This window comes from Cyphomyrmex costatus, unplaced genomic scaffold (assembly GCF_001594065.2).
Source record: "Cyphomyrmex costatus isolate MS0001 unplaced genomic scaffold, Ccosl1.0 scaffold666, whole genome shotgun sequence".
In the NCBI taxonomy this organism is placed as follows: domain Eukaryota; kingdom Metazoa; phylum Arthropoda; class Insecta; order Hymenoptera; family Formicidae; genus Cyphomyrmex; species Cyphomyrmex costatus.
This window is the reverse complement of record NW_017280229.1, coordinates 648,460-667,964: the sequence shown is the minus strand read 5'-3', so window position 1 is coordinate 667,964 and position 19,505 is coordinate 648,460. Positions and strand designations below refer to the sequence as shown.

The 19,505-nt window shown below is 34.3% G+C and overlaps 3 protein-coding genes across 4 annotated transcripts in view; 1 reads left to right on the top strand and 2 right to left on the bottom strand.

Annotated features, from left to right (window-relative positions):
• Positions 1-1,634: 1,634 nt before the first annotated feature.
• On the top strand, positions 1,635-2,642 carry LOC108780039 (uncharacterized). Of its 2 annotated transcripts, XM_018547612.1 has the most exons (3): positions 1,635-1,781; positions 1,854-2,121; positions 2,561-2,642. In XM_018547612.1, the coding sequence occupies exons 1-2, from the start codon at positions 1,752-1,754 to the stop codon at positions 2,118-2,120; spliced, it is 297 nt and encodes a 98-aa protein (XP_018403114.1). In that variant the 5' UTR covers positions 1,635-1,751; the 3' UTR covers position 2,121; positions 2,561-2,642. The 2 variants fall into 2 exon arrangements, with proteins under 2 accessions (XP_018403114.1, XP_018403116.1); XM_018547614.1 differs by lacking the exon at positions 2,561-2,642 and having other exon boundaries at positions 1,854-2,183.
• LOC108780038 (pyrimidodiazepine synthase) lies at positions 2,608-5,287 on the bottom strand. The gene is made up of 5 exons (XM_018547611.1): positions 4,833-5,287; positions 4,641-4,746; positions 3,885-4,128; positions 3,494-3,715; positions 2,608-2,812 (listed from the first exon to the last, which is right to left on the bottom strand). Exons 1-5 carry the CDS (start codon positions 4,855-4,857, stop codon positions 2,684-2,686), a joined length of 726 nt encoding a protein of 241 aa, XP_018403113.1. The 5' UTR covers positions 4,858-5,287; the 3' UTR covers positions 2,608-2,683.
• Positions 5,288-14,788: 9,501 nt separating this feature from the next.
• Ets65A (DNA-binding protein D-ETS-3) overlaps positions 14,789-19,505 on the bottom strand; it is a 46,418-nt gene continuing 41,701 nt past the window's right edge. The window contains exons 3-5 of the mRNA XM_018547653.1: positions 19,006-19,065; positions 16,053-16,290; positions 14,789-15,125 (exon numbers count right to left, since the gene is read on the bottom strand). Coding sequence (XP_018403155.1) covers positions 14,789-15,125; positions 16,053-16,290; positions 19,006-19,065 — 635 coding nt within the window. The remainder of the gene's footprint in view (positions 15,126-16,052; positions 16,291-19,005; positions 19,066-19,505) is intronic.

Genomic DNA, 19,505 nt, shown 5'->3' with positions numbered 1-19,505 from the left:
GACAAGCTAATGCTTGTATTTTTCTAATATGTCAAACTTTTATGGATTTGTCGCTTCATAAAACTTTAATGAGTTTTTCAATCATTTTCGAATCTAAAACATAATATTTTAATCTAGAAGTTGTTGTGTAATGGCGTGTCAAATCACTGAATGTAATCAATTTTTTAATAACAGATGTTATTGCGTATGTTTTAATGTTTTTCAATTAACCGATGATATTAATAATGCGCAATTCGGAAATAACGAGACAAAGAGAATAATTTTTTTTAGAAAGAGATCTAAAGAATAGACGTAATTTTTATGTATATTCTCTCATTCCTCTCTGTATTACTGATATTATAAAACTTGGAGCATATTATTACTTAATTTATATTTGGTTATTATTTATACCTTAAGATATACGTATCATTGCATTATCTTTGCAGTAACACTTGCAAATACTGAAAATAACTCCTTGTAGATTCAGAAGATGTGCACGAAAGTGTTGTAGCTTAAAAGTGTGAAACATTGCTTTAGCTGCCAATATTTATTTACTTAGAAGAGGATAAGTACATTACGGAAGCTGCTTTCAGTTGATTTTCTTTTCATGTAAAGATGAAAGATTGATGAACTAGACCAAGTGGTAATTTAATATTTCTATTGTTGTATCTTTATTTATTTTGTTATCCTCTATTAATCGTTTTATTTATCATTTGAAGCTAATCGCTTCATATATCGTATGATCATCGTTTTTATAATTGTTGAACGAAGAAAAAAAATATCGATACGGATACTATCTTTTAGCAAAGTAGATAACATTGAAAGCAGCGAGCTACATTTGGTCATTTTTGTGAATAAGTTAATTGTAAGATCATGGAAGTATCTCTGGACACACGGTTATTCAGATTGTAATTTAAAACTCTCTAATTAGCGATCAAAGGTTATTCTCTGTATAATATACTGAAGTTATGAAACAAATTATATTTATAATTATTAACAATGAAAAAAATATTGAAGTGTCTAAATTTGTCTCTTTATACCGCCTACTTTATAGTATTTATTCTTTATTATCCTTATCCAGTTCATAGAGATATGTATAAATGAATGCATGTTTAAAAGTGATGTTAATAGAAACATTTCGATTTTTATTCTTATTAGTATAAAAGAATAATTTTAAAAAATCATTCAAAGAATCAATATTCAATTATTAAGTTTAGACTTTTGACATAGTTAATAATAGAAAAATATTGCAAAAATTAATCAATTTAGCATTGATTATAAGTTAATCGATAATTAATTCAATCAATAGAATTGTTTAAAGTAAAATTTTAATTGTATAATTTATTTCTATTAATCTAATTTTTTTCCATGTGTTGAATAAAAAGTTAACAATTCTCTCCGTATTAATAAAATGGTATAGGTATCGACGAATTAATCGAAGATTAAATTAAGGATTTTTAGTGAAAATCAGGTTACCTTGGTTTTTAAAACGATCGGGTTCTTCTTCAACTTAACGGTCATGGGATATGTATCTAGATGCGATTCATTCGTAAATTGGAACACACTGGAGGCTGGAGCTGTTTCAAGCATGATGGCACTCCCAACGCTGTATGTACAACATATATCATCGGCTGACTCTCTTTAGTTTATTTTCTCACATGTAGCAACATGTGTTATACTTGTCAATGAGATACGACTTTGCAAGAAATTCATTACGAGTGATACCGAGTGAAAAGTTTGGATACAATTAAGTGTACATTCGACTGTACACAATGACACGAAATGATACTATCATCACCAAAGTACTAATAATTTGGTTGCTTCTTTCTATCTGTCAACTGAAAGTTCAAATTCTTTTAATTTTTACGTTTTAGATGGAACATGTGGAAGAGAGTTTGAAAGATACCTTATATAGAGTCGAAGTAATCGAGAGAAAGCTTAAGACGAAATTACTCACCATAGAAAATCGGGAGAAATTGGAGAACGAGCTGGAGGAAGTTAAGGAAGTTCTTAGACGAAATGAAAAGGAGTTGCAAAATTTAAGAAAGGAAAACTCAAAGTCCTTTATGATAGCAGCGTGCTTGGTTTTCGTGTGCTTCCTTATTTACGGAATATATTTGTTGATTTTCGGAAATGTTTAACGTAAGAAATTTATATTTATTTATTTGTACATTTTATAAGTTTTTAGTATGTTGTACATCTGTTGGGAGAAATTTACAAATTGCCAATTATGTCAGACAGTACAAAAATTTGCATAACATTTGAAATGTTCTGTACATAAATAAAGCGAATTTTTTAATTCGTCGATTGATCAATTGATGAATTAGATAAAACTCGCCCGTGCTTGCTTAAGAAATATATACGTAAAAACATGTAATTTTTTATGCAAAATAAATTTTATTTTTACATAAATAAATAAAATGAACAATTCTAGATTATTCATAAGTTATTTTTACATGTTAACCAATAATAATTAAGATAAATGTTCTATTTTATAAACTAGTTAGTATCTGTTTTAAATATTACAATATTAATTTTATTTTTTAATGTATTTACATATATTTAATTACTATTCTTTCAGTGTAATAAATTACATTTTATAATATAAAATGTATTTATCATGCTGAAATAAATGGCAACATCAATGGAGTATCGCTTGAATTTAAAATATTGCAAATAGAATGGATCATAGGCTGAATTATCTTTAGCTGTTAGCTAAATCGTACTGAGATGCCCCAGCTAGACGACTACGCATGTACTTGACGTGCATTTCGACATCCAGAAAGCTGCCACTTACTGCAGGATCTTCTTTCATAGCAACTTGCCATTCAAACTATATTATATAAAAATTGTTATTACAATCGATATAGGGGATGTTTCAAAATCTCTGGGATCAATTTTAGGGAATAATAGATTTCAAGAGACAAACTTTTGTTCAGAAAACAATTCTTTCTTTCAATTTTTAAAAAATTACACGTTTTCATTTGAGCTGGTTGTGCGTGACGTCTGTCTAATAGATAAATAATAATCCACATTTTTGCTTTTTGTATTTTTTAAATATTTTTTTCTAATATATTATTTATCTTCAATTACATCAGGAGATTTGCGGGCTATTACCATGTTTTTATTCATTACTAATGTTAATTCGTGAACTTTGCCATGATCCTTGACACGGTGATAATCCGCAAACCTTCTGATATGATTAAAAATAATAATAGGTGAAAGAGAGAGAGAGAGAGAGAGAGAGAGAGAGAGAGAGAGAGAGAGAGAGAGCCTCAAATGCATCATCTTATCTATCTAATGTACTTTCTTATCTTTCAAAACAAAATTACAAGACGCAAACTAATATTTTCAGACGTCACACATGATTGGACAAGTAGCAAAAAATGCATCACAGAGGCTTAAGTTTCTTAACAAAAGTTGATTCTTTTATTAAAATCTATCATCCCTTTTTATCTCAGGATCCTGAAACATTCCTGTACTTATATGTCAGTTTCCAATGATATATAATTACCAATCGTAAGAAACGATCTCGAGGTAAGGCAAACTGCTCTCCTTTTAGAACTCTTATTATATCTGCCCTTTCAAACCATGGCCATATCATTAAGTCCAGCATGCCAGGTTTGCTGCCACCGAAAAAGGGAGTTCCTCTTTTCGCCAATTCTCGATCAAAAAATTCTAGCTCAATTAGCGTATGGTTGAATGTATCTTGCACCAATGCTGTTTCCGAAAGTGCCTAAAAGTCAAATACAATAAGACCATCATGGGAATGTACGTACGGAAGTTTCCCACTATGCATTGTATATTATCATCGATATTTATAATAAACCATCATGGGAATGTACTTAAAAGTTATAAACGAAAATATATATAAAAATATTTTAAAATAGAACTATTATAAATACCTTATACATAGTTGCTATTACTATACTAAATCTATCAATCAATAACTTATCTTTAGCCTTTGCTAAAGGATTATTTGGATATAGTTTATTTTGAGGATACGCTTCATCCAAGTAATCAGCAATAATTAGACTTTCATACAGTGTTTCTCCTTCTTCCAGTTCGATACAAGGAACTTTATTAACAGGATTTTTTTCCATCAACCAATCAGGTTTGTGTGTTAAATTTACATTAACTACATCATATCTAAAAATAAACACAATACAATGAAAAGACGTTATTTTTATACATATCTATAGATAAATAAACGGCTTATCAATTTATAAATTATAGAAACAGTTTTTTTTTTTAGAAACAAGTCTTTCTCTCTTTTATAATATGTAAATACTTAACAATTCAAGCTTCTTTTACTTAGTTGAGCACTTTGTATCAAATTAGTACATATCATTAATGGGACTGTTTGCGTTGTTTGAAACTTTTAAATGAAAAATGAGATAGATACATATTTATGCATTAAAAAAGAAGCAAAGATGCTGAGTGCAAAAAATGCAAGCAACGTGAACAGACCAAATATTTAAGATATTACTTGGAAATAGAATATAAGAAAAGAAATTTGCTAAATTATTTAGAAATTGTATATTAAAATAATATATCAATAAAAAATTTTAAAGTGTCAAAAAATCAATTTCATATTTTAAGCAAGGGAAAAGAAGATTATAAATTGCCTTTTGTGCTGCATATATATAATCACAACTTACGGAATTTGCTTGGCGTCCAGCACGAGGTGAATCCTTTGCGCGTACGGACAAAAACGCATGCTGTACAGGCGTAATTTTCCGGGTACAAGGGGCGGTGGTACCGATCCTGAAAAGGACACGCATTTTTTGACGTTCATTGCAAACTTGTCAATCGTGCGATTTTTACAACGTTAAAAAATACTTCTCTAATACCAATACTCAAGTGCTTCGCGCTCATCCTGATCTTCCTCGTATCTAGCTGTCCAACACGTCAAAAAGATTTCGCTCTGCCGTCTTATAGCCGACAATCCTATAGCCGGCCGGAGCGAGGAATAAATATCGATGACAACATACAATGCATAGTGGGAAACTTCCGTACGTGCGTATTATGAAAGAGAAAAAAAAATTCAATATTATGCACGTCCGCGTGTTTTTTACGCTCATTTATTATCCATTTTTTCCTCTTTTCCTCGAGTAATTTGCTGACAATGACATCGCTACGTTGAAGAGAAGCGGAAAGAAACCTTGTGAGACGAAAGTGCACTTGGGACTTGGGAATGTACAATATAGTTAGAATTGGTTGGAATTTGAAATCTACCTACTGGCGCCCACTCTACACCCTCTACGTACACAAAACGTATACATATAACAACATAACACGACATCCATTAGGCCACGTTTTACGAATAAACGGATAACACGATCCACAAAAGAAATTGTAACAATAAATGTAAAGCTGGGCAAAGGTAAGAAATATTAGACTTAAGATGACTCGGAGTGCGTTCCGTTTACGTAGGATGCGCACGACGTATCATTTTTTATCTTTGTATTCTCCGAATATTAATGCACAAAATCGAACGTATCACCGGTTATAATTATAAATATTATATTTATAATTGCATAGATATATGAAATTGGTACTTTTGATGAGTCATTTGTGTGTCGCATTAATTCTTCGATATATCGTGTATTCTTTAAGATTAATTTTGAATTTCATTGTAGCGAAGAAGGTCGTCGTTCGTATTATGATATTAGATATAGAAAAACAATTGTGATAGTTTTAATACTTTTTTCAATCTCTTTTTTAAGTAATGTTTTTTAATAATGTTTTTAATGTATTATTATTTTTAAATAATGTTTTTAATAATGTAATACATGTTTGTATCCCAAGTTAATTATTTTCATCCCTTATTTACAAGTATACAAAAATTATTAATTAAGTGATTCTTATCATATTTTTAGAGTAATCGAAAATACTTGTAAAATAGGGTATTAAAAAAAGGGAAAAGATATAAAATCTCTGTTATTTATAATTAATTACAATATCATGTGCCTCCTATTTTAAAGAAAAGATTAATGCGTAGGACACGAATGCCTCAATCGTGTGTACTAAAAAGTTAATGCAAGTTTCTCAGTAATCGCACATTATGCGCAAATGCAGTTTTTACTGAGCAAAGTATGCATTATTTGTGTAATGCGATTGATTAATTAATGTAAAAAAAAAACTTGTCTCTTATTATATGTGATTATCAAAACAAAATGAAATTTAAAAGAATTTAAATATTCATCGTAAACATAAAAAATCGAATTGATTCTGATGGTAATCACGAAATTTTAATGAGAGTCGCGACTGATGGTAAGTAATATTTTCCTTTTTGATACCGGTCGAGTTTGTCTGCCGATAATAGGAAATAGTACGAATTGAGCGCTACCAGATGGCACCTCAAGTATTTTTCAAAAACTCGCAAATAGTATAATGTAAGCTTACGGAGCGAGACAAGTGCAAAGAAAGAATCGGCGATTTGAAGTTTGAAAATTTTGTGCGGTGGAAATAAGTTTTTGATCTCCGTTTCCAGATTGAAACTCAGTGAACTGAAGGATTCGGACACGATAGAGATGGACATGCTAAAGACATGCTATTCGGCTCCATATTTTCAGTATAACATGCGAATCAAGTACTTCGAATAGTCGCCGATATCTCAAGTAAGAGAATTCTTCAACTTTTCTTTGCATTTAAACGAATATTGTGCGCGTAAACATGTAATATCCCAAACAATACAAAATCCAAAAAATTTGAACATAAAACGTTTTAAATGCATGAGATGTTTCTTAAACGATTTCTTTTTTTTTATAAAAGACATCTTTAAAATATCTGACGACGTCTTTCAGACGTCATTCAGATGTCTTGTCCCAGTCCTTGCTCAAGCCTTTATTACGATTCCTGAAACGAGGTAAAAATGACAAAAGTAAGATAATTTACCAGAATATATTTATAATTTCATTGTGGTCAATACTTATTATAGTTATTGCTCACTTTATAATTTTCATCTTGTTTCAAAAACCATAATAATAAGTTCTCTCATTGTTTTTTTGGACATCTTGCATAAAACACTTTCCGAAAGACGTCCTAGGAATATTTTTAAAACGTTGGACATTCTCTGGACATCTTTAAGAAATTTGTGTGTATAGAGCGTGCAGTTGTCTGGAATATATTTTTTTACCGGTTACACACACGAAGAAAATTAATAAATGATGAAAGAACGATTAGAAATTAGGCAAAAATAAGATGTATAAAATTAAATTTAAGATGATTCGCTTACTTTATATAAAATTTACGATTATATAAAATTTGTTCTCGTGAAAATTTTAATCGAGGAATACAATCGCAAGCATTAATCTTTTACTTTAGGTACCTCTAGAACTAACTCCAAAACAAAATCGGCTTGCGAAATTAAGTGAATTTATATGATTCTATTATCCATTTGCGGTTTTCCTGTACAGAAAAATTTAATTTTATACTGATGTGATTAATCATAGTTATATTTCGAGTATTAAAAGCACTGAATAACAGTGATTTTAATATTCAAAAAAATTTCTGTAGGAATTGAAATTTAGTTTTCGAAAAAATTTCTTTACTTGCAATCGTTTGCAATTTAAAAACTATTGTATAAACACGAAATTATTTGACGAATTATTTATTCATTCTTCTATATATTTTTTAATTCATTTGTAATTTTGTGGTAAAAATATTGAAGGAAGCAGCGCCGTTCGTCGTTGAGCGATTAATCATTCAAATTTTAAATACCTTCAGAAATAATTCTTAAATTCTGAACTCTCAAAATAAACTCGGCCCGAAATTAAACGAATTATGCGATATCGACATATAATTTAATTCTATATTATTTGTTTGCGGTTCTCAAGTTTAATTTTTTTAAATTCCTTGTAATTGTTTGCAATTTGAAAACTGTTTTTTTTTTTTTTAGAAAAAGATTGAATTCGGAGATTTATTATAGAAATGGCATAATATTGTATAATACTATATGTATATATAATTATCACAGTAAAAAAGAAATTGTTCATCACAGTATCACAATTTGTACGAAAATTGTTATTAACTCTCTCATTATAATTGACAAAAGCAAACAATGAATTTAATTAGATATTTAGGGCATATATTTTGTACATTTTAAATTTTATTTTTTACGACAGAATTAATAATTTTATGTCATAGGTGAAAGATGTGAAATACGATTTTATTCAATAATAGAGACATTAATAATTATCTCTTTCCTCGACGAAGCTTGTGATAGAGTTGATGCTTCACAGTGATCGTAAAACGCGAAAGTTTATCTCTCGTAAAGTTTGGCTTCCGAGGGACGCGTTGTTCCCGCGAACGATTCGATTAATGAAGAACAAACGGATAGCTTATTTTCCGCGTCGAGGCTCAAACAAGACGAGCCTCTTAACTTTGATACGATGCATTATTGCGTCCGTTCGCGTTGCATCTGGATTCGAATAGTCCGAAGGGTGAGATACAGAAGGGGGTGACGGGTAGAAGAGAACGTATACGTAAGTAGTGGTGGTGATAGCGCTAACAGCGCCGAAGGACGGTACACGTACCGAAGTTGGAGCAACCGATGATGGAGAAACGGGTATGAGGACTATGAGGGTGGTGGCTGCTGCTAGGTAGAGCCGGAGTTTGTGGTGGTGGGTGGCAGTAGCGATGGTGGTAGTGTACGAAATATATATATATCAGGGAGAAAGAGAGAAAGGAGGAGGGGCGAGAGAGAGAGAGAGAGACAGAGAGAGAGATATGTGTGTGTGTGTGTTTTTATGTGTGTGTTCTGTGTGGGAGAAAGATAGTATAGAGTGTAAAGTGTGGAGGAAGATGTGGAGGAACAGCGCGGGCGCTGATTGGTAGCAGAATCGATTAGCCAAGCCGAGCTAAACCTCCGGCACCGCGGCATGGTTCGGCGTAGCGACGCCACGAATTTCCCGAATGGGGGTTTCCCGTTGGGGCGGACCCCGCCGAACCCGGAGAACACCCCGGCCCTCTTCGCCATGGCAACCCGACCAATTCGCCAACCGCCGGCAACCAAGACTGACCTACCGTGTGTTCCTCGGCTTATTTTTCTCCTATCTTGCCTCCGCGTTCCTCTTCCCTCGTTCTCTTCCTCTTCCTCCTCCTCCATCATATCGCGACCGTTCTTTGTGTCTCTACGCCGTACCCTTTGTCTCGTTCCTTTTTTTTTCTCTCTTGGTTTCGTTTGCTCACACGCGTTTATACATACGTAACACGCGAGGAGCAAAAGAGAAGAACTGTGTAGAGCTCCATTTTTCCTCTTCAGTTGCCTTATTCTATCCGTTTTCCCCTTTGGCTCTCTCTCTCTCTCTCTCTCTTTTCGGCTGTACATCTTTTATACGCGATCAAGAAGGCAAACGCGAATGCATAGAGAAATGGGAGCCACATTGATTTTGCCGACGACTGATACAACCCCGTCGGCTCGTTTAATTAGAACATGGCGACTTTAATACAAGCGCACGACAACAAGAACAACAACAGCGCTCCCCCCGATTTCCCGGGTGCGGTTCCCGCGAGATTCTCTCAGGTCTATTCCGTTGTGTCTTCTTTGATTCCGCAATGGTGTCAGATGAGCCTTCGGCCTTCGATAGGGTGACGGGGGGGGGAGGGAGGGGGGGATCGCTTATCTATCTAACCTAACGCGTTCTACGCTAGTGCCAGACATCCCTCGTTCATCCACTCATCCATCATTGTCATCGTCATCATCGTATAATCATCGCAGTTTATTATTATTCACCTCCATTCTCGAAATCACGCCTGCTCACGCGACACTTCGTATCTTGCACACAAATACACATAATACGCACGCAACGGCCTTTACTCCATTCTCTCTTTCTCTCCTGACACTCACTCTCTCATCGCATCCTCGCGCTAAGACTAAATTCTCTACACGCCTAAGCTACACATGAAAACACCCTATCTACATGAGCGCCCTTTCGCGCTCGCGACCCGTCGGACCGATCCGGAAACCATCTGCTGGATAACAACCGTTTCCCGTCGCGGTGCCGATTGCACGATCGGTCCCACGGGCCGTCTCGGGGGCCGTGCTAATCGTTAAAATTATTCTAGGAATGCTTAGGGCCACTTATGAGTAGTATGGTACAGTATACGTCTTAAGGAGTTACGCATGTCTCCGACACGAGGTACGCCTTCCTTTTTCTGGGGAAGGATTGCCGACACGCGTCGATGGGGATTGCGATATTCACGAAGGAAAATCGCTTCTTGCTCTTCTAGGCTGCGCTTGAAAACACTACCCGAGTATCATTTTATCCTTGTTCACCGAACGTCAAACAAAGATAAAATGCTACTCGGAGGTACTCGGGTAGTGTTTTCAAATCCCCGGTTGTCCGTCGAGGGTCTGTGCTCTTTAAAGTTCGCGGTTTTCAAAGACTTTATCATGCATTAATGTTTAGACTATTGAGAAAGGATTAGTGATAAGCAACCAAGATATTATACAAGTCAGATAAAAATTGGCATACTTGATGTTTTGCAGCAAGAAACATAGTGTAATGCCGACATTTAGCAATTGGAGATTGCACTTGCAATCACATTTGCATCTCTTGACCAATCAAAAAGAAGCTGTTAATTAGCAGTTCCATTCTGATTGGTCAAGAAATGCAAATGTAATTGCAGACGCAATCTTCAATCGCTAGTGTGATATACGGGTATAACACAATGTTACATTAGTATCATCATTTTATCTCTGTTTAAAATTGGCGAATAATAAGAATGTCATTATTCACTGTGTTATACTATGTCATCTGTGCTTTTTACTGAAAAGCACTCATTATCAGTATTTGCGATCTATACTGCAAGTTCTTTTTTCTTTTACTTCTTTTTATTTGAGTGGTCTGTCCAAAAATGGACTTTACGCTATCATCCATTTGGATGATATCAAGTCTTTTTTAAATTAATTTTTTTATTGAACTCTGTTTCGACTGATATGTTATGGAGAAAACAACTCCAAAAAAATTAAGCATCAAATAAAATATATTTGTACAAACGTTACCCGTAATTATTTCTTTATTAATTGCCAAAAATGTTATTTTATTTAATTACGAAGAACAACAAGAATATAAAATCTTCGCTCATTCTTGTGGTAAGATCTAATTCAAGAATATCGTTTTATGAACAGATTTTAAACAGGTAAAAGATCAAATTAATTACGTGACAATTTTTTTCCTCTTTTGGAAATCTGATTTTCTGCAATATATGCAAATTTTTGAATTATAGTATAATGTCCATTAATATTAGACAATGCAACTAAGTTCACAGAAGCTGGCAGAAAATAAAGTAAAAATTATCCTTTATACGATTTAATATGATGATTTTTACTTCAAAGTACGAATCTGTATGCTGTGTATTTTATCAAGATCGAATTTGGTTTCGGCAATCCATCCTTTGTCTCGATATGGGTAGAGCGGCCACATATTTAACGCGATTTCTAAAAAGGATGGGCTGAAAGTTCGATTCTGATTGCGCGTATGCCATCAATTGATATGACTTAAACGTTGTACTTTTGATTATCGTCTACCTCTCTTGATGACGGATGATGAAAAATGTACGGTTAACGCGGTTTCGTTGTAAAATTACATCAAAGGAACGAGCGATTTTCACGCTTAAACAAGCCACCGACATGCTGAATAGTTGTACAAATATTACATTTCGATGATCGTTTCTTACACGCCCATCATTTGATTTGCTTCTATGTAGCATCTCTACCCATTTCTTCACATAATAAATAAGTTTAAAGAGTTTATGATACACGTATCAGTTTTGGTCTGAATCGAACATGGGTACATTCTGCGGACAAACATCCGCGGGACCTCGTTTGAAATTGTGATGCATTATCGACAGATTTTAATGCGTTTTAATGTACACGCATGCTCGATTTAATCCAATTGTAAATGCCGACGATGCTCGTGGAATTTTGTCAGCTCTTTTCGCGTACGAGTTCACGTTCCCTTGGACCAAACGATTTCGCATGTTCAATTTACCGTCATGCGATTATACGTATTTTACTCTTTGGCTAACATCTTCGCGAATGATATATCGATGCGCACTTTGATAAAAAGAAAAATAAAGCATCGGCTGCGTTTAGCAGAAAAAGCAGTTTTACAACTGCTGTTTCAGATTCTGTAAAATGATTGCCCAATAAACACCAACTAACAGTAACATATCATCAATGTTACAATATAACACTTAACTTACGATTCACACGTAACAACATAAGTGTAATATAACACATGTTGTAACTGTCATATTGTTTGGTGTAAAATTATAAAATTGATTATGTTACTTTGTGTCTCCTGGGTGCTCGTTAATTCCTCGCTGGATCTAAATGTATAAACCAATCGTATAATTAAAGAATTCTAATGCAATTGTAAAGCTGCTTTTTCTGCTCAACGCAGCCATTAAATGCATGACTAGATAAGATGACAAACGATGTCGAAGAATATGATAATGAATATTAAAGAAATAATGTTTATATGTATACATATATATAGGTTATAACTATATATAACAAGTTTTAAATTACATGTTTTGTCACTTAATATACTACCTGCAAACCATAAAGGAGCTAATTTTCTTTGGTATAGATATTTGGCAAACAATCATTGAGAGACTGACGCTTAACTTAAACGCAAGCTTTTGAATTGAATAAGGTTCATCCAAGGATGCGCGTGTGTTCTTTGCGGCAACACGATAACGGTAAACAGATTCATGCGAATTTTCTCACGGACGCACACCCTGTACTAACGTAATGCATTATACTGTATGTACAACGTTCTTACAATAATCTTTTTTTTCTTTTCTGAGCGCACCCCGTCGGCTACGAGTAGAGTCCGTAGTGCATTATTACGTCAGAGCCGCCTCTGTATGGCAGCACGTAGATAATTCTTGATTGTTACGCGTTATTTAGGCATTGCACTGAAAGGTTGCAACGGTGTCTTATTTGGGTTTGTTTAGGTATTGCACTTTTTGTTAAGACAACCGTGTCGCATGATTTCGATGTTTAATCTGTCCAAACGCGTTATATTACTCGCACAAATATGCCTCATGTCTACTATTTTCAATTACTTAACAAATAAACGTGAAGAAATTGCTGTATCACATATAAATATTACATTAAAATAATAAAAATTAAAAAAGTTAAAATTGGAAAAGCTGTTATTTTAATACATACTTGGGAAAATCTTTGTCTTCATTAAATTTTTCTTTCTTTTCTACAACAGGAAACTTTAATGATCATACAAAGCTTGTTTTTCTAAATAAAATAATATTTTTCTAATAAAAAGAATATGCATTTTCAATAAATTCTGCGGAAGAAACGGAAGGAATAAATGAAAGGAATAACTTTGCTAAAATACATATTTAAAAATTTAGCTGGATGTAAAGATGCAATCTTTTCGAAAAATATCGGGAAAATTATATATGAAAATACAAATATAGTATAGACGAAAATGTATATACTATAATTACGTATTATATTATAAATTTTCTCATGCGATATAAATTCGAGTCCAGATCTGAAAATCATTTTGTTGGATTATTAAAATAATGTAGGGCGCACGTAATGATAATACTGCAATGAGTTTTGATATTTTAGCGACAATTGCAGGTTGAACATTCTATATAATTATTTTAATGGTTCAATAAAATTATTTTTAAATATATATAAATTTTTTTAGATACTTAAACAAAATCGTACTTTCTGTGTATTATATGCATCGTTAAATGAATGTCTGCGTCGATTACTCGTTCGTTACTACTTACGTTCGATTATAAAGCCATGTCACTACTTCCTGACAGTGACTTAAGCCGTAATCACACTACAGACTCGTTAGTAATTGGTCAGTAAAAATGTTTACTTCCTTTAAATTCAGTATAAATATATCTATAAGTGATTTTTGCACAAAATTTGAATTTTTATAATTGTCAGATATACATTAAAAGAAAAATGTACGTACTTGGTCCGGCATTTAAGTTCACAAATAAAATTTAGTTAGACTCGAATGTAACTCACTCGTTTAAATTAATGTTATCTCTTCTAAAGTAGGCTTCTCCTGTACGCTATAAACATCTCGTGTTTCCACGTTTAGAAGCACTCTCGAAACTGTTCAATTGAAATGTGTACCTATACCGGTAGAGATGTCAGTTGAAAGTTCTTTCGACTCAATAAATGTTTGTATCGTTTTAAAACAATATCACGCGTTATTGTTTCTTTTTTCTGCAAATGTCTTTCAACAATTTTATAATTTCTTCACCATTAATTTTATTAATCAGAATTTTGATATTGGTATTCTCTATTTTTTTTTCAAGTCAAGTATTTATATTTTTGATGTAGATTCAAGAGATAATTTATTAATTAAAATAAACAGTTGATGAGCGTTGTTGAACGATATTAAAACGAAATGTATGTTGAATAAGAGAGGCAATACGTTGATTGCATATTTAATTATACTTCCTCAAGTGCAGGAAAAAAAGGACACTACATACTACTTATTGTGCTGCTCGCGCAGCCATTTGAATCGTTGGAAATGTCACGATTACCTTGTAATCCATTACGAAAGGATAATGTTGCAAGCAAGTACGCGATATGGACAGATTCGTGCAAGTACCTGAAACAATGTGCGATCCGAGCCTGCGGGGGCGGGATAAGGGGCCGAGTGGTGCGCGCAATTTACGATTTCACATGCCGCCGACGGCGGTGGTGACGACGACGGTGGCAGATGCGGCTCCGTACTTTTTCGGTAGAAACATTTCAACGCGGCGTGCCCAGAGCACCCCAGTGCTCGGCGGCGGGTCATGCGTAATGCGGATAGGTGCCGAGATGAGGTGGCACGTGTCCGGAGGCCGTGTGATGGCCGGCATACAAGTTGGCGCCCGGGCTCGTCGACCAGTAGCTCGATGCCGATTGGAAGAGGCCGCCGGGAACGGAAACTGAGACCGACGCCGCCGGCGGCGGCATCAGGTTCAGCTTGGCGTGACCGTAACCGGACATGAAGAGCTCGCTCTGGTATTTGTACGCCGCCGGATCGGCCGCCGCCGGCTGCGTCGCGGCTGCCAGCCCCTGGAAATCGAACTTGTACGCGTACCTCTTGCCGTGCACCTTCGTCATGATGTTCTTGTCGTAATAGTACCTGCAAACAAACCGGACGCTCCATTTAGGTTTTACGAGTTCTAACGTTGAGTGATAATAAGTCTACGTTTTCAGGAGCTTGAAGCTAATATATCTCTCTGTAGGTTTCTCTTAAGAAATTGGTCGGCAAATGTATATCTAAATTTCGGGGATTATTTGGAACTACCTCAAAATCTTGAATTTTTTTTATTTATTTTAAAAACGTATCGGTGGATTGCCATTGGCATATATGATTTGTTATAAAACTTATAAAACTGAGACGATCAAAATTCTAACAGTTTTACACGATGACTTAAAAATTTATTTTCACAGTTGTGATTTCAATTTTAGTAAAATTATTTAATATAAGCATTAATACGATAATAAATTATATACAAATTATAAGTGATTAAAAAAAATAGTTTATTATTTGCTGTTTCTGAAATCATAAACATGTATGTGTTGTTTCTTACATTGTCGTATATTTCTTATATTTTACCATACACATAAATTTTGCGGTAAAAAATTGAATTCTAAGTTCAACATCTTCAACTTCGACGTTGAAAATGAGCTTGCTTGTCAGAGTTCTTATGTGGTTGGTAAAGGGATGTCAAAAAGAGCAATCGCGTAATATAATCAGTGGATCTGATGGAAAAATAATAGCCGCGTCTACCGTCAGTCTGACTGTCGATGATTGAAATTTCTCCCTCGTCCGCCACCCCCTGAGTCCTGACGCGACACCAATATATACACACGAGCGCGAGCAAACGTGAATACCCGAACACGTTCATGTATCGAACGAATTTACTTTCACCCCGAAACTTCGTCAAAACATAAATGATGGTCCGTTAATGGCTTTTCCATTTTGACGTTCGGGAAAAACGCGCCGCTGTTGTCGCGAGTTGCGAACCGGGATGACGCGACGGGAGAGCGCCATCCTGAAACTCACCTCAAGGCCCTCGACAATTTGTCATAATTCATATTAGGCTTGGACTTCCTTTCGCCCCATCGTCTCGCCACCTCGTCGGGATCGGTCAACTTGAATTCACCATTGGTTCCTTCCCACGTGATACACGCGGCGTTACTTGAATCCGACAAAAGCTCGAGTAGAAACTGCCAGAGTTGTATCTGTCCGGAACCAGAGCTTGCGAGCCGACTGCTCGTCGCCCCGAACATTTGATAGGGATCTGTGGGTCATAAGAAATTCACAATATACCTCGCAAGTTTTATATTTATTTTATTGTTAGATTGCTTAAGTATAATTTTATCCTCAACTCTACGGGATTAAATTTGATACCAGTCAAGTATGTCGAGATCGCTTCCTGCCTCCTCAAAGTACAATTACTATATGACTGTTAATTATACACAAGAGTAAAATGTTTGCGTGATTTATACTAATAAATGTGAACTCAGTTTTCACACTGTGAATGAGAGCAAACGATACAATTTTTCGCAGTTTCATGTAGGATATACCTATCCATTACACGGTTGTTTTTCAAGAGCCCCCGTATCACCCTTTAAAAGCTTTACAATGCGTCATCACCGACGCTCGCCGCCGCTCAGACATGAAGGGCCCTACAGTCATACAAAAGAACATAATCGCAACCCCACAATAGAATAGAATTCATTTGGATCATAATAATTTCAATTTGAGAAACTGCCGTCGGAGTGGTTCAAAGGGCGACACGAGTGTCTTCGAAGCTTTTCGGAGATTTAGACAAGCGATTCGATACGTCGATTGTTACTTTATATTGCAATATTGTAATATAAGAAAAAGCGCAATCGATTGAATACTAAAGACAGTTATCCTCAAAACTACGGTTAGAGAATTTTATATATTCTCTGAAAAATGCTAAGTAACATAACACGAATATTTTATGTAACTACAAAAATTTTTAGAATTATATACGTAAACAATATAATAATAGAAAAAAAGAGCTAAAGACGAGCAAAAATAAAGGACATTATAGAGTATTAAGTGAATTTAGATATATTAAAAATAAACGAAACTAATTTCACATCTGTTTCAATCGTATATGTATGATTTAAAAGAAATAAAATTCAATTATATATGAAAAATCATGATAAAGGATTAAAATTTAGAATGTTAAAACGATAAAAGATGAAAGAAGTCGTAAATAATCCTAATAATATTGGCTAGAAGGAAAAATTAAAAAATTGCAGCGAGTAATCCATAATCTGTCACTGCGTTGTTACATTTTCCGAAGCATTTTTGATACTCCATTAATATCTCAAGTCGAAAAGGTCATCGAAAAACGTAATTTCCGAAGACTCATGTCAGTCTACATTGTATTTCCCTTACTCAACATTAGATTACTCAATATTAAGTTATTCAACATTAAACTTCAAGATGAATATTACAATAATATTGTAGAATGTGTACGCAGTTGGAAGAATCAATAAAACTTATATACAAATACCGCAGATTGATATAATTTTCACATGAAACATTGTTATATATCAAGAATGGAATGGACATTAATTAATAAAGATCAGACGGCGTGCCATTGTGTATATATAAATATATTAATAATGATTATTAAAATTTTGTCAAGTATACGTTAAAATACGATTAATCTAAAAATTTAGCGTGTCCTCGTTAGCATTAATACTATTTTTTAGACTTTTAATTATTCTCAATATTAATCGTTTATAGCAATTTTTTGTTCCAAATCTAAAATATTATTTCATTTTTTTCCAATTAAACTTGTGATCAAATTTTAATTTACAATAATAAAATGTTAGGAGGTGTCTTAGTTCATGTTTTTCTGTGTTCAAAGATTTTTATTATATTTACATATTTACTTTTACTTTAAAAAATAATACAGGTACCTTGTAATTTTTAAAAAATTCGTAAAGAAAAAAATGTTACAGACTTTCTAACGAGGAGGTTAAACGGTGGTCCCGATTTAATGATTTCGGTAGTCTGAAAGAACGAAGAAGAGTCCTGATACGAGAACTCCAAGACGAACCCCATAAAAATACAAGTCGAGCGATTATGAGAGGGGGACAGACGTGGATGATGGGGACGGATTCGGAATTGCCGGACCTCAAAGGTCGTTTCGCCCGATGAATCCGCTGAATGCGTGCCGGAGTGATCGCCTTTCGATCGAACGGTAATTCACTTACAAGTTAATAATGGGAAGGGGCGCGGTACACCCATTTATCTGCCGGGAACGAGGGAACTGATGGGAGAAATACTGGGATGCGACTACGCCCAAGGATTCGACGCTCTTTTCTCATCGTGATTCGAAACTCCGAGGAATCGATGACGCGCGAAGTAACAGTGACCTTGTTTGATTATCGCATAGATAAGCCCGCTTTTCAGGTGAAATGGGACCTTGTACTCTCAGTCTAGATTTAAGCTGTGTCAAGCTGTGATCTATTTAATTTGTAATTCAAAACAAAGATTAATGCATCATTTGTTATATATACATAGAGCACATAAACATGAAGGAAATAAGAATTATATCCGCGAGGATATCTTATTGTTGATGGAAGAAATTGCAAGTTATATATAATAGTATAATAAATATATTTACACACAGTTTGATATGAAATTATGTAAAATTATAAATAGAAACCTGTACAAAATTTTGTTTTCAATTATATAGTATATATCATCCGAGATGTGGGTTTTACAAGCCATCGCCTACAATAAAATTTGAAATAACTTTTTGAGATAAATAAATAAAAAATTTCATGTTTAAAAAATTTTTCTAATTTTATTTCAAAGATTGATATTTTATATTAATAATGACTTTGACAAGTAGATTTTACTTAAATTAATTCGCAGAATATCACTGAGACTTCAATTCACTTTAGATGGAATTAAATGAGAGAACGCTTTAACTTCTCAAAAATATCTACCTACTACATACCAGGCTGCCTGAGATGGCTGTGCGTGTCCAGTGCTGTCTTTGATAAGCTGCTTCCATAGCCTGAAACAGGATGTTTCACATCCATGCATTACTTCCCATCAAAATTTTATAGGAACAAATATATGATGGAAGAAATATAGGATGAATGATATTCATTTTGAAGAAATGGAAAAAGATCTGGATTTAAATAAAACAGTAAAGTATAACCTTAGTTTCCTCATCACGGACGCGTATAATTATTATCTGTCGAAAGAGATGCCAGATGATTTTCCGAACACTTTTGTGTAGCGGTGGTTCGAGAATACTTCGATCGCGGGAGGAAAGTCATCGGTCCGAAGATGAAAAAGTGCAAACTCGGTCGAGCGTTAGAATCCGTTAGAGAGGATTTCCGTGTAGGCAAACACACGGGGCTGAGTGTGCTACGTGTACGTTTATCTTCCCGTTCGTTTTCGTCGCCGTGTCATCCCTGTCGTAGTGTAGGCCTCCTCTCTTCGTCTTAT